Genomic DNA, 12,776 nt, shown 5'->3' on the forward strand with positions numbered 1-12,776 from the left:
GATACACGAAGGTCCAGACTTTTAAGGGGGCTTGTCTCCCCCGCTTCTTCTCCCACGGAACACGGACCTAATAGGTCGATAGTACATGTAAGTATGTATATGCTTAGATGCAGCTCTAGTACATGATTCCACTGGCATGAACTGAGCTAGTACAGCTAGTATAGGGTCCTCTCTCCGAGAAATAAAACCAGACTTTGGAAATGCACAGTGAGGGACTATGAAGTGCACAATTCAAGGAGTGCTCGGAGTGCAGTAGCGCAGTTGTTACGCTTGAGAGCCTCTGAAGGTTGACTTCCCTCTTGCCATCTCAGATCAATCCGCAGGGCATCTCCCCGGTGAGGCTGTGGCATCATTGCCTACTCCCAAGATGCGACCCGTGTTGTGTAGCTCTAAGGGACGGCACGGCATCGTGCGGCTCAGCGACTGCATCCACTCTTGCTTCGACTGTGTTGTCCCACGGTGCATCCGCAAGGTGCAAGTCGGCGGCACCTATGTGGGCCGCAAGCGAGCCTAGTGCAGAGATAGAGTCGCTTGAAAGGAAGCCACTACCATTCAACGTACACAGGAGGTCTTCCGGGACAAGGATGACGGTCTTCCGCTGATAAGCTTCTTGGAGGTCAAGCATAAAGCGAGAAATAAGGGTGGATGACAGCCTGAGTGATACAGATCAGTATGCCACCAGAGGCAAGGTTCGCATTCATATGGAGGGCCAAGACATACGAGCCTGTGATATAGGGCGATATGATGTCGCCCGATGCGAGGTTCAACTACAGAAAGGTTAATTCGCGAGGCCATACCCCGGCAGACAGCAACATCAGCGCTCACTGGCGGTCGTTGCAGAATGATTATCAGCAAGATGTTGGTTGTCAAAAGTGCGCTGTAAAGGGGCGTTTGAACCTAATGGGGTCATTGAGTGGTCGGAACTCACATGAAATAGAAAGTCCCTGAGAATGGTGGATCAAGTTGGAGCTCAACCAAAAAGAAAAATAAATGTAGATGGGGACTCACCGTCCCGTAGCAAAACTCCCATGAGATCTGTCTTAGTCAGGGTCCTGCATCTATCAAGAAATATTCCCCTACGAAGTGATCGCCACGTGAGCGCAATGAGTAGGGTATCGGCGACGATAGTACATGTGCGATTGAGAATGGTGGCTACAATGTGGTGTGAGATTATGTAGCCTCTCCAGCCAATTGAGTACATACTCCTGAATCGGTTAGTATTAAGCGGAGGATCAGATATAAGCAGGCATCTGACGTACATGCGTATGAGAGGAATAGGATAGGCAAGAGTAACCCCACACCCTTGTACTGCTGGTTCAATAATTCCGGTGAAATGGTATCCGAACTCTATCTGACGATCTATATGCCTCAGCATTGATTATTGTCAAAGGAAGTGTACAGACCATCACAGATGCGAACGGCACCAATGAGAGCCCAAAGATGAAGATGGATACACTCCATGATCGGCTGAGTGCAAATGCTCTCAGGCCATTGAAAACTTCACATCACAATTCAATAGGTATCTGGTAGCATCCGATACACCAGTACGCACCGGCCGGCGGAATCATGGACAGGCATGATGTGATGCTCATTGCTAACACAATATGAGTGCAGCTAAGATGATGAGTAAATGTTGTCAGCGAATGTAAAGCTTAGACAAATTGGTCACGTAGTACCTCTAGCAGGAATTTAGGCAGAAATTAGAGTCAATGTGCTGGCCCCTAACGTAGAGAAGGCACATACCTTAGGAGATAGCGATCGCAGGTACATGGGTAAGACCACTACTTGGCTGAAGAGATTGGTATATCGGTTCGCAAAATACAGCCAAGCTGAGAATGTTCTGGCATTCCCTGTGCCGAACAGCTGGCACTCTCGAGAAAGAGATATCGCCCAGTCATATACTACGATTGCTGTGCAATAGCGGAATTAACTCAGAAAGCGCTGTCATGGTCTCGAGCGTGCGGACCATACATGTGATCGCAGGGCACAAGTAGTGCATGAAAATCCTGAACGAGAGAATGTCAGAAGACCTGCTTTATGGCCATTCGATTACTTACAACAAGCTAAAGGAGGGTCCAATGTCGGGTGTGACGCCAGACAGCGACACCGCGCTGGATAGAAGGAACTCGTCTGGCTCGGACATGCCGCGTGTCGACAGGCATGTACACAACAACGGCCTCAGTATTTTATATGTGATGGCCTTGAGCCTGCGGAACCTTAAAGACCGCAATTTGTACCGATACCGGGGCTTCCTTTGTCCGGGTGCGTGTTTCGTTTGATTCGGTACTACCGGGAGCCAACTGCCCCTCGAAAGCTGGCTGGGCACCACCTTTCCCTGTATGCGCCGCGATCGATGCCTAGATGACTTTTTACCATTCTCTTCAGCAAAACATCTAGGGGAGACAAGCAGCAAGGTCGTACAGTAGAAATGTGCCTAAGGCAGCCATCGACGAGCGATAAAATGTTCGACGCTGGCGCTCCGATCTGGAGAGTTCTGTTGTTGTCACGTCAGTCAAACCTTCCGATGCATCACCTGAATTCCGAGCCACAGCCGCCCGTTACGCCCACCGGTGACCTCAGCAAGGGCATTGTTACATGCCGCCAAAAGGGTTGTTTTGAGTGTGCACTATGCACAGAAGGCTTACTACCGGCAGTTTCGCTTAGAGAACACATGATTTGTCTTGCACCACTCGAGATATATGCGCAGAACCTGAATATGGCTCGAGGAGCAACAGACAGCACGTCCGAGCGGTCGGAGGAGTAGGCGCCTTCGGAGGCGCGGCAGATCAGTCGCAATGCTGCTCAGATATTCGGGCATGCCCCGAAGTCCTTGGCAGACGTCGAGCATCTTTTGAGTCTGTTCCCGTAAGGCACGCTTTGCATACCGAGAATAACCTCTTACAACCAGGTCCGCCTCTCGATGGAACAAAAGCCGACCGGGGCAAGCTGAAGTCGACTGTAGGGACGAATGAAGGGGTTTCGACAGGGACCCCTGCGGAGCAACGTAGCAACCGAGGACCATGCCGAGTGCGGGTGACCTGCGGTGTATCGTTAGGGCGTGATTGTGGCCTCAAAAGATTCAATATACACGGTTGCTGATGCGTAGGATCAATAGCAGTCATCGCGATCACAGAGCTGCTGTTGGACATACCGCCTTCCCGTTCAAACGCCGGCTTGTGGACGGACGACCGTTGACTGAACGCAAGATGGTGGAGTGGGGTGACCGAAAGGGATTCACAACCAACGTGCATAGCCACGCGAATTACTAGAGCAGCTCGCACAATAGCGTCAGACTGCAGAGGTTGTGCCAACCTCTTCCGGGTCACCGGTTGCAATCAGTTAACTGAAGGGCGATGCTTGGAGCAATCTACATCGTCTGCTCGCCAACCCAGCAATTCTCCGCACATATACCCGTAGTATCGCACGTAGCAAATCTCCGCAGTGACCATGGGGCGAGAATTGCTGACTACAACCACTGGCGCCTTTGAGGGATCGTTCGAGAGCAACATGCTACAACGAGATACTCCTAAAGAACGATGATTAGCAGCCCAGCAACACTACTATACAGGAGTCCGAGTCCGGGAAAAGTGACGACATCAGCCCAGATACCTCCATATGAGGAAGAAACATAAGAAAGTGAAGATAGCGCCAGCGAAGAAGATGTACATGTCCTGCGTGCTGATAGAAGAATCACCAGTAATCAGCGTCCAGGACAAGAGCATATGTACCGTATCGCCGACGTACCTTCTCCGTTCAATCCACCCAATGACATCCCTGCTGAGTCCCAAAGTGTTCGCAGCGTCGAGCAGCCGTCGTTGTGTGCCCTTGAGCACGTTCCGCTGATCGACCAAATCATCGAGGACAGCCCGGCCTTGAGCAATGAACTCGTCTAGGCGGGAATCCGTGTTTTGCACAAAGCTGTGCTCGCGGAGAGCGTGCTGTTCTCGCAGGGCACCGTTCATAGGTAGTGGTATACCGCTTCGGAACGGGGATTCTGAGACTTCTTCTGCAGGGGATTGGTTTGGCATGAATCTCCGTCGGGCGTCTCCAGGTGCGGACGAGGGCACTGTTGAGGACGATGCGCCTGACAACAGTTCAGCTCGCGATAGTGCTTCGTGCTAATCCATTGTCAATCAGACGGAGATGCGGAGGGAGCAATGGCAAGCTCACCTCTGCCTTCAGACGCTCAAACTGCGCTCGTAGGTCGGAGTAATCTGTACGAAACTTCTGTACTCGCCTAAATCATAAGGCTTCTGCGTAAGCAAGACTTACACCCTTTCTCTTCCAAGGCTCGTATACGCCTCCGCGGGGACAATATAAGAGCCTTTAATGTAGACAGAAGAGACATACATCATAGCTTTCTCCTGCTTAGCCTTGATAATCTCTCTCTTGGCCATCGAATCATAGTCCTCCACCGTCCTGTGCATGGCCGCTAATGACGCGGATATCTGCCCTAATCAAATACGGAAGGACATAAGATCGTCGTCGTCCGGGGCGACATACACCAATGGAACACCGTAGGAGTCTTACGCACCTAGTAGCGACGCAGACTTCTCGCCATTCCGTAGTCTCTCGAGGTCGGCTTGTATAGAATTAGTTTGTCGTACGCCTAGAGTATACAAGGAGTTCATGGTTATCTAGCAATAAATGGCGACCAAGCCCGCAAGGCTAACAGAGAAGAGGGGAGACAAGAGAATAGAGTACTGGAGTTACTTGCAGGTGCCAATGCGCGACCTGTGTGCGTGTCAGTTTCTGCACGTGACGTCCTTTCCGAAACGGCGAAGGGCGCCACAGACTGCTGCTAGAAACCGCGACCGGAAGACCGCTTTCTATATTTCGAGCACCACATCGCCAATTTCGTTCAAAACTTGCAGGAACATACTTGAGTTCATTTCTGGGCTGCTGGCGGCGTTCAAGCGAATGAGCAGGACGTACCGCTATCGGCGCTAACCTTGCCGGTACATACCCTGACGCCTTGAGCGCGCGGCGGAACGAGCGGCCGACAAGAATTGAGCACTCGTCCGCATTTTGTTCCATACCATCCGATCTACTAGCATCTCAAACACATGTCTGGTGTTTGCTGAGGCCCGCATCTACAACTCATTTGCTTCTTGATTCTCGGGTCCGTCTAAGGAGAGAATGTCGGAGCCTTCGTCGTCGAACGGAGCCGGTCATGACTACACCGAAGGCGCGTCACCTCTCGATATACAACAGGCTGTCGCAAATGCAAGTCTATCAAGACAAGACTCTGGCTATGGAGACGACGGCGACGCCATGTTCGATGGACCAGGGCACGCCGTCAACCCGAGCAGCGTGTCTCGTATGACTATGCGGGACGACGCCCGACGCAGCAGCGGGCGCGGGTCTATGAGCCGCAGGCGCAGCGAATGCAGCATGAGCCGTGAGGGACGGACGTGGAGCATGAGTAGGAGCAGGCGTGGCAGCGAGGACGTCCGGAGCGAGGATAGGGATGGGGAGGACGGCGACTGGTCCGACCACGAAGCTCTGTCCGGGGACGAGGGCGATCATGAAGTATTCACCAGGCCGCGGGGCCGACGACGCAAATCTCAGTCTCCTGTTGCAGCGCGGAGCAGTGTCTTCGACAACATCGCAAGCATCTTTGGGGGCCGCCACGCGCCGCAGACAGAGTCTCCCTCACGCAGCCGGCGGCCCAGCATATCGAGCCGTGCCTCGCGCACCTCGCGCACCTCACGCTCGCGGTTGTTAAGACGACACAGCAGTAGACGGTCTGACTTGAGCTCGGACTACGCGGTCGACGATACGTCTGAGGACGGCGATTGGGACGAACGGTGGGGGTATACGTCGAACGAGGAGGAGTCGGACGAGGGCGAGACGGACATCGACCGGGCGAGTTTGGCACCCTCGGGGAGCGAAATGGAGTTTGGCTCGTACCCTCCCTCCCCAGGACCCACGCTCCCGCTGCTCGCGGGGGACCCGGTGTTTGGGTCCGAAGCGCGTATTGAAATGGGCGAGCTGGAGCCCCTGCCGCCCCCGCCTGCTGGGCCGCCAAGTCGGCAGACGGTGTACGTTGCGGACGAGGACGTGCACATACGCATAATTGGGTACGAGCCAATATCTTGGAAACAATGGCTCTGGTGGCTCTCCTGCGTATGCACCTTCGGCGTCCTGGCTCTCCTGGGGCGGTGGTTCCCCCGGCTCTGGCTACGCTGGGTGACACGAGAACGCGCGTTCGTGGACATCAAGCATGGTTTTGTCGTCGTTGAGGTGAGTTCTCCCCTGTGATGAGTAGAATATCCTACTCAAGGAGAGGAAGACCGCATATAGAGACATCGCACTTTTCCCAGTGGCGAGAATCGACTACCCATACGCGATATCCACGGCCTTTTCGACACGGCCGGATCCCTCGCAGTACTTGCCCAGTTACAGAGCTGGCGCATCTTTGCCTATGCTGTCGACGTTGATGTTCGTGGACTACCGGTACAACAGGTTCGCGCTAGATCCCCGTACGGGGCTATTCAGCATGATTCGGTGCGTTTCTGAACGTGGTGGTGTGCGTAGAAGTGGGGGGAAGGTCAGCTCATGGTGAGCTCGCAGAGAATGGAGAGACGCCTCCTGGATGAACATTGCTGCGGTGCAGAATGGGCTCTCGAAGGACGTCCAGGTGCAGAGATCAACTCTGTTTGGTCCCAATCTCATCGATATAGAAGGCAAATCTACCGTGTCTCTCCTCATAGACGAGGTACGTTGTCTCTCGGTTTGTCAATGCGGTGCATCTCATAGCTAGTATATAAGGTAATTCATCCCTTCTACATCTTCCAAATCGCCAGCATCATCCTGTGGTCTTTGGACGACTACTATTACTATGCATTTTGTATTGCCCTCATTTCTGCCATCAGTATCATCACGACCCTCGTGGAGACTAAACAGGTGAGGTTATTGTTATTTGCATCTTGAGCACTCCTTGCGAATCAGCCGTATCTCAGACTATCGCACGGATGCGAGAAATGTCGAGGTTTGTCTGCAAGGTCAACGTGTATCGAGACAGTTCATGTAAGCCGCCCCCAAACTCTGCCCGAACAGTACTTACCAGCTGAAACAGGGCAAGAATGCGATTCCTCGGATCTCGTAGCTGGCGATATCGTCAACCTGCTCGAGCCTCCACTTGCCACCCTCCCTGCCGACATGTTTCTGCTCTCCGGCGACGCGATCGTCAACGAGAGTATGCTTACCGGCGAGAGTGTGCCGGTGAGCAAGGTCCCCATCAAGAACGACGATCTCGCAAAGTGGCGGGATACCACCGACATCGTGGGTGACATGGCGAAGAGCTTTTTGTACTCCGGAACTCGCGTCGTGCGCATCAGGAGCGGGTTGACCACCGACGGACGAACTGGTGCGCCAGCCTTGGGTTTGGTCGTGCGTACTGGTGAGTAGGGTGCAGGACGGCGCGTTCAAAGGCTTACGCTTTCCCAGGCTTCTATACTACGAAGGGCGCACTTGTGCGGTCCATGCTCTTCCCTAAGCCTACAGGATTCAAGTTCTACAGGGATTCGATGAGGTTTATCGGCGTTCTGGCGGGTGTCGCGGGACTCGGCTTCCTCGCAAGCGCGGTTCAGTTCGTCCGACTCGGTGTAAGGCGCCTCTTCCCAATCCATGATGCCACTAAATGCTCATGTTCAATAGGTCCGGTGGCACACAATTGTATTGCGCGCCCTGGATCTCATCACCGTCGTCGTTCCACCTGCGCTGCCAGCCACTCTCTCTATCGGGACGAGCTTCGCCATCGGCCGTCTGCGCAAACTGGGCATCTTCTGCATCTCTCCTAGCCGAGTGAACGTTGCAGGCCAGATCAATGTGTGCTGCTTCGACAAGACCGGCACGCTGACCGAAGACGGGCTAGACATCCTCGGGGTCCGTGCCCCAGAACGGAACACGAACAGGTTTGGGGAGCTGCTGGAGGACATTCACGACCTACCCACGAGCCGGGACAAGGCGAACTTCTTGCATGCACTCTCGACGTGCCATTCGCTGAAAATGGTCGACGGGGAGATCATTGGAGACCCGCTAGACGTGAAGATGTTCGAGTTCACCAAGTGGACGCTGGAGGAAGGTCATGTGGCTGGCACGGCTGTTGTCAAGAACAAGAGCGGAGGAGAGCGTCCGGCGGCGCTCGTGCAGACTGTCGTGCGACCGCCTGGAAGTGCTCAGTTCCGGATCGAGGATGCGTTAAAGGGTGCCGGCAGGGTGAGCTCGTCACAGGCATTATCACGCAGGACCGGACTAAAGTCGGTGTTGTAGCATGCCCATTTCCTCGAATTGGGCGTTATCCGCACATTCGAGTTCGTTTCCGCTCTACGTCGGATGAGTGTGATTGTCAAGCGGCTGAAGAGCACGAGCATGGAAGTGTACGTCAAGGGCGCTCCGGAGGTTATGGCCGAAATCTGCGACAAAAGCACCTGTAGGCTTTCGTTTTGTTTTTGTCTGGGGGGTATCAGCTAAGGTCCGCCGTATGCAGTTCCATCGGATTATGATGACCTACTTTCGTACTATACCAAGCGCGGTTACCGAGTCATCGCTATGGCTGGCAAGAGCATCGAAGGCCTTTCCTGGCTGAAGGCCCAGAAGCTTAAGCGGTGAGCCTCGGGCCTGCTTGGAATGCCTACTACCCCTAACGCTACGTATGCTTAGAGAACAAGCGGAGTCCGGACTCCAATTCTTGGGTTTGGTTATTTTCGAAAACAAGCTCAAGCCAGGAACTACACCTGCCATCCAAACACTCCGCGCGGCACATTTCGCATGCCGGATGATCACGGGCGACAACGCTCTCACAGCCGTCAGCGTTGCGCGCGAGTGTGGACTGATCAACCCAGCCGCTCAGGTCTTTGTGCCTACGTTCATACGAGGGAATGCGTCCTCGCGGCTGTCGGAGCTGGAGTGGTCCAGCATGGAGGAACCGACATGGAAGCTCGACGACTACAGCCTGAAGCCTCTGCCCGCGCCTGCGACTAGGCTTATCGAGAACGAAGAGCTGGAGAGCCAAGACTACACCCTCGCTGTGACAGGCGACGTTTTCCGTTGGGTCATTAATCATGCGCCTCTCGAGACCATGCAAAGGGTATGCCAATGCCAGATTGGAGTCGGTCCCGCATCGCTAAGCTCCTTTGATAGATGCTTGTCAAGACGCAGATCTACGCTCGCATGTCTCCTGACGAGAAGAACGAAGTCGTCGAGCGACTGCAGAGTCTCGGCTATATTGTTCTCATGTGTGGCGACGGTGCGAACGACTGTGCCGCTCTGAAGGCCGCGGATGTCGGCCTGTCACTCTCTGAGGCAGAAGCTTCCGTGGCAGCGCCGTTCACGAGCCGGACACCTGACATCAGCTGTGTCATCGAGGTCATCAAGGAAGGCAGAGCTGCGCTGGTGACAAGCTTCAGCTGTTTCAAATACATGTGAGTCGCCAGGTCTCCCCTTTTGTGGAAGCAATGTGCTGATGGGGGCATCAGGGCGTTGTATTCGCTCATCCAATTCACCACCATCACCTTGCTGTATTCATTCGCGTCGTCTCTGGGAGATTTCCAGGTGAGTTGTAAGCATGCTGCCTGCCGAAGGATTGATTGATGATCAACGTAAATCAGTTCTTGTATATTGATCTATTCATCATTATCCCAATCGCAGTCACCAGTGAGTGCACAGCCATACGTTGGTGATTTCGAATTAACCGCTGCTGCAGTGGGACGCACGCTGCCCTACTCCCGCATACACCCAAAGCGACCGACAGCGAGCTTGGTGTCGAAGAAGGTACTGGCGAGTCTTGTCGGTCAGATCTTCATCACGTCGGCTGTCCAATTCTGGGCGTTCTTCTGGGTGCGCTCGCAATCATGGTGAGTGCAAACCGTTGACGTGTCTCAGGGTGGGAAAGTTAATGCAGTGCCCCATGGCACAGGTACATACCTCCACCACCTAATGACCCCAACTCGGACGGCGACAAGCTCGAGGCGACCAACTATGAGAACTCTGTTCTATTTTTGGTCTCATGCTTCCAGTACATCTTGGTCGCAGCTGTCTTCAGCATTGGACCACCGTTCAGGAAGCCGATGTGGACGAACGGTAATTGCAATCGTTGTGACTTCCGTCTGCTATGCAAGCGCTGATCCCACGTTTGTCAGCCTGGTTCATGGTCTCGTTGATCACTTTGGGCTGTTTCAACCTGCTTGTCCTCCTGGACCCGCCAAAGCCTTTGATGAATTTGCTTGAGTTGATGAACCTTCCACTAGCAGCGAGGGCGACGCTTTTGCTTGCGGTCGTCGTCAACGTGGTGACGTCGATGGCATTTGAGAGCTACGGCACGCAGGCGGTTTCCCGGGTGTTTGGTCTCATATTCGAGCTGCGGCGTCGGCATCGCGTGAGGGAAGGCAACATTTACAAAGCGGTAGAAGGAGGAATGAGGTGACTGTCCACCGCGAAGCCGCGGCCATGCTTTGGACGTGCGCTGCGCAGCCGTCCTTTTCGCGGCCTTTGCGTCCAAGCGAACTACTTTTACTCGGAGGGCGGCCCTGTACATATCGTGCGCAGCAAGTGTGAAATAGAAACGTAGACGATCTTGGTTACATCTCCATGCATATAGGTGGCGCCGCAGGCAGGTCGATGATCGGGTTGTGTGTAAGGGTGAGAGAGTGTATGTCTGGAATGTGCGTTGCTAACCCGAGGTATCGCAATGGTGATCGTTGCTGTACTGCAGTCCCGCCGGGTCTCGGCTCACCTTGATTTTGGGCTCCGATACAAAGCGGTTGTATGGAGCTGAGCTCCGCTTACCATAGCATAATCGGACAACGAAGAGTGTTGATGGGTAGCGACAACAATCAACCGCGCCTGGGCCTGTCTTTGAGAGCGCGGAGAGTATTCTTGTGTCTTGCGGCCTTCCTGCCTCTCACCTTTCCCCCCGTCATCCTCGTCGGGTTGCTGCTCATTGTCTGCCCTGGGGGCCATTCCATTCCTTTTCTTCCACCTTCGTCGCCGTTGTACGTGCTGTCGAGCCTCAGGGAGCCGGCTTCCGCAATACTCGCCTCTGTTCTTACCCTCCGAGCTGCGCTACCGTCAATAACTTCTGTCGCCAAGATGCTCGGGTCAAAGTCTGCAACCGTCGCTCTCCTTCACCTCTTCTTGCTCTTCCTGGGTCCTGCCTCTGCGGCCCCAACGGACCTCACGAAACGCACGGAGCAAACCTCGTACCTCCGACTGGCCAGGGATGGAGATAATCTGTCGCAGTCGACCACCGTCACGACCACCAGCACCCTCCAGACGTGAGTGCCTCTTGTGCGTGGCAGCCTTGCATGCCATAATTGACCCGTCCGCAGTGCCGTGGGTGCTATGATCCAGACGTGCACGATCACGCTTGACCCCATCACCGGAAACAATGGCGAGCCATTGGTGCGCGAGACCAAGTCGTGTACCGTGTCGATGGCTAGCAGCGGGAACAATGCCGCTGGCAACGGCGGCTCCAACTCAAGTTCTGCGGACTCCGGCTCGTCATCGACAGACAGTTCCGCTGCTACGAGCACAGATAGCTCCGCTGCCACTAGCACTGACAGCACTGGTGCCACGGCCACTGCTACGGACAGCAATAGCGCAACTGCCACCGCGTCGTCGGGTTCACCAGGCGGAGTAATCAGTGTTGACGTGAGTCTTTGTCTTCTGGCGTACCCTCAGCCTTTCTGAATTGTGGATGTTAGGGTACAACCTTGGTGTCTGGCACGGCCCTCCCGTCCGGGTCCACGGACACTGCGACGGGGACCGGCACTGCGTCAGGGCCCGCTGCTACTACTACCGGCGGCGCTGTCTCTCCCGGCGGATTCTCCTCAATTGACAGTGGTGCGATAGCGACCGAAAGCGTCGAATCCGGGAGTGCTTCTGGAACTGCGACCGCCACTTCGGCGGGTGCGTCCGGCTCCGCCGTGGGCGACGCGAGCGGCACCGCCACGTCTGCAGCAGACTCGGCCTCGTCTAGCGCGGCCACATTCCAGCTCCCGGGTACCAAACTGTCTGTCTTGCCCATCGGTCTGGGTGTGTTCGCGGGTATCTCTGTCATCGCGCTTATTGTTGTCGGTCTCGTCACGTACGAGCGTACTAAGTACCGCAGGGTAAGTATCCCCAACTCATATGGTTCATCTGAATACGAGTCTAAGCCGTTTACAGGCGTTCAGGCAGCGCAAGCTCGCAGAATCGGGGGCGGGTATGGGGTATGGTGGAATGGCGTAGGTCACGTTCTTGTATCATCTGCATGACAGCCCTCTGACCAACTTACCGCAGGCAAGCCGCCTAGATATAGTTCCGCTATCTATTAGTTATCTTACTGCGTTGCTGGATCTTGCTTTGATGCAACATCGGGGTGATCTGGTGTCGGACTGTACATTGTGTAATTGGATGCGGTCCAATGACAAGCGCTTGTTGACACCACGGACAGTAGGTTGTATCATAGGCCGGCGTAGTGTGTCGGTGTATTGTACGAGACTCGGCTTTCGTTCTTCCTCTCGGTTTATTCGTTGGCGTGCCGATGATCAATGTTGCCGCCGTAGTGTCCTCATTTATATGCACATATTGATGAAATTCTGTCTTTTGGCCAGCAGATATCTTGTTTTGTGCGGGTAACCGGCTTCATGACCTCAGTGCCTCGATTCATCGGTGTGTTCCAGCTGCAGGCTTCTCCTGAGCAGGTACGTGGGCGAGTGATCCAATTGCTGACGTCAGCGAAAGATGTGCGACTTAGTATGCGTTACTTTATAGCTGCCGCCGTCCCGTTG

At 54.4% G+C, this 12,776-nt stretch overlaps 4 protein-coding genes across 4 annotated transcripts; 2 read left to right on the top strand and 2 right to left on the bottom strand.

Moving 5' to 3' along the window:
- Window positions 1-101: 101 nt before the first annotated feature.
- DICSQDRAFT_139580 (uncharacterized protein) lies at window positions 102-2,146 on the bottom strand. Its single transcript, XM_007368986.1, has 11 exons — window positions 2,058-2,146; window positions 1,972-2,006; window positions 1,744-1,910; window positions 1,553-1,616; window positions 1,404-1,498; window positions 1,260-1,347; window positions 1,009-1,205; window positions 929-944; window positions 826-877; window positions 721-767; window positions 102-653 (listed from the first exon to the last, which is right to left on the bottom strand). The coding sequence occupies exons 4-11, from the start codon at window positions 1,576-1,578 to the stop codon at window positions 350-352; spliced, it is 825 nt and encodes a 274-aa protein (XP_007369048.1). The 5' UTR covers window positions 1,579-1,616; window positions 1,744-1,910; window positions 1,972-2,006; window positions 2,058-2,146; the 3' UTR covers window positions 102-349.
- Window positions 2,147-3,580: 1,434 nt separating this feature from the next.
- Window positions 3,581-4,655, bottom strand: DICSQDRAFT_156912 (V-snare-domain-containing protein). Its single transcript, XM_007368987.1, has 5 exons — window positions 4,535-4,655; window positions 4,351-4,453; window positions 4,171-4,237; window positions 3,745-4,118; window positions 3,581-3,678 (listed from the first exon to the last, which is right to left on the bottom strand). The coding sequence occupies exons 1-5, from the start codon at window positions 4,629-4,631 to the stop codon at window positions 3,597-3,599; spliced, it is 723 nt and encodes a 240-aa protein (XP_007369049.1). The 5' UTR covers window positions 4,632-4,655; the 3' UTR covers window positions 3,581-3,596.
- A 484-nt stretch (window positions 4,656-5,139) lies between these two features.
- On the top strand, window positions 5,140-10,429 carry DICSQDRAFT_129030 (P-type ATPase; the record flags this gene model as incomplete). Its single annotated transcript, XM_007368988.1, has 17 exons — window positions 5,140-6,246; window positions 6,272-6,510; window positions 6,577-6,721; window positions 6,763-6,909; window positions 6,966-7,032; window positions 7,082-7,405; window positions 7,453-7,610; window positions 7,663-8,223; window positions 8,278-8,437; window positions 8,495-8,612; window positions 8,668-9,094; window positions 9,148-9,428; window positions 9,483-9,558; window positions 9,615-9,660; window positions 9,710-9,860; window positions 9,923-10,086; window positions 10,146-10,429. The coding sequence occupies 17 exons, from the start codon at window positions 5,140-5,142 to the stop codon at window positions 10,427-10,429; spliced, it is 4,455 nt and encodes a 1,484-aa protein (XP_007369050.1).
- Window positions 10,430-10,901: 472 nt separating this feature from the next.
- DICSQDRAFT_156914 (uncharacterized protein) lies at window positions 10,902-12,637 on the top strand. The gene is made up of 5 exons (XM_007368989.1): window positions 10,902-11,279; window positions 11,334-11,655; window positions 11,709-12,116; window positions 12,172-12,230; window positions 12,286-12,637. Exons 1-5 carry the CDS (start codon window positions 11,095-11,097, stop codon window positions 12,296-12,298), a joined length of 987 nt encoding a protein of 328 aa, XP_007369051.1. The 5' UTR covers window positions 10,902-11,094; the 3' UTR covers window positions 12,299-12,637.
- The last annotated feature ends 139 nt before the right edge of the window (window positions 12,638-12,776 follow it).

The sequence above is a fragment of the Dichomitus squalens genome (assembly GCF_000275845.1).
Source record: "Dichomitus squalens LYAD-421 SS1 unplaced genomic scaffold DICSQscaffold_42, whole genome shotgun sequence".
NCBI lineage: Eukaryota > Fungi > Basidiomycota > Agaricomycetes > Polyporales > Polyporaceae > Dichomitus > Dichomitus squalens.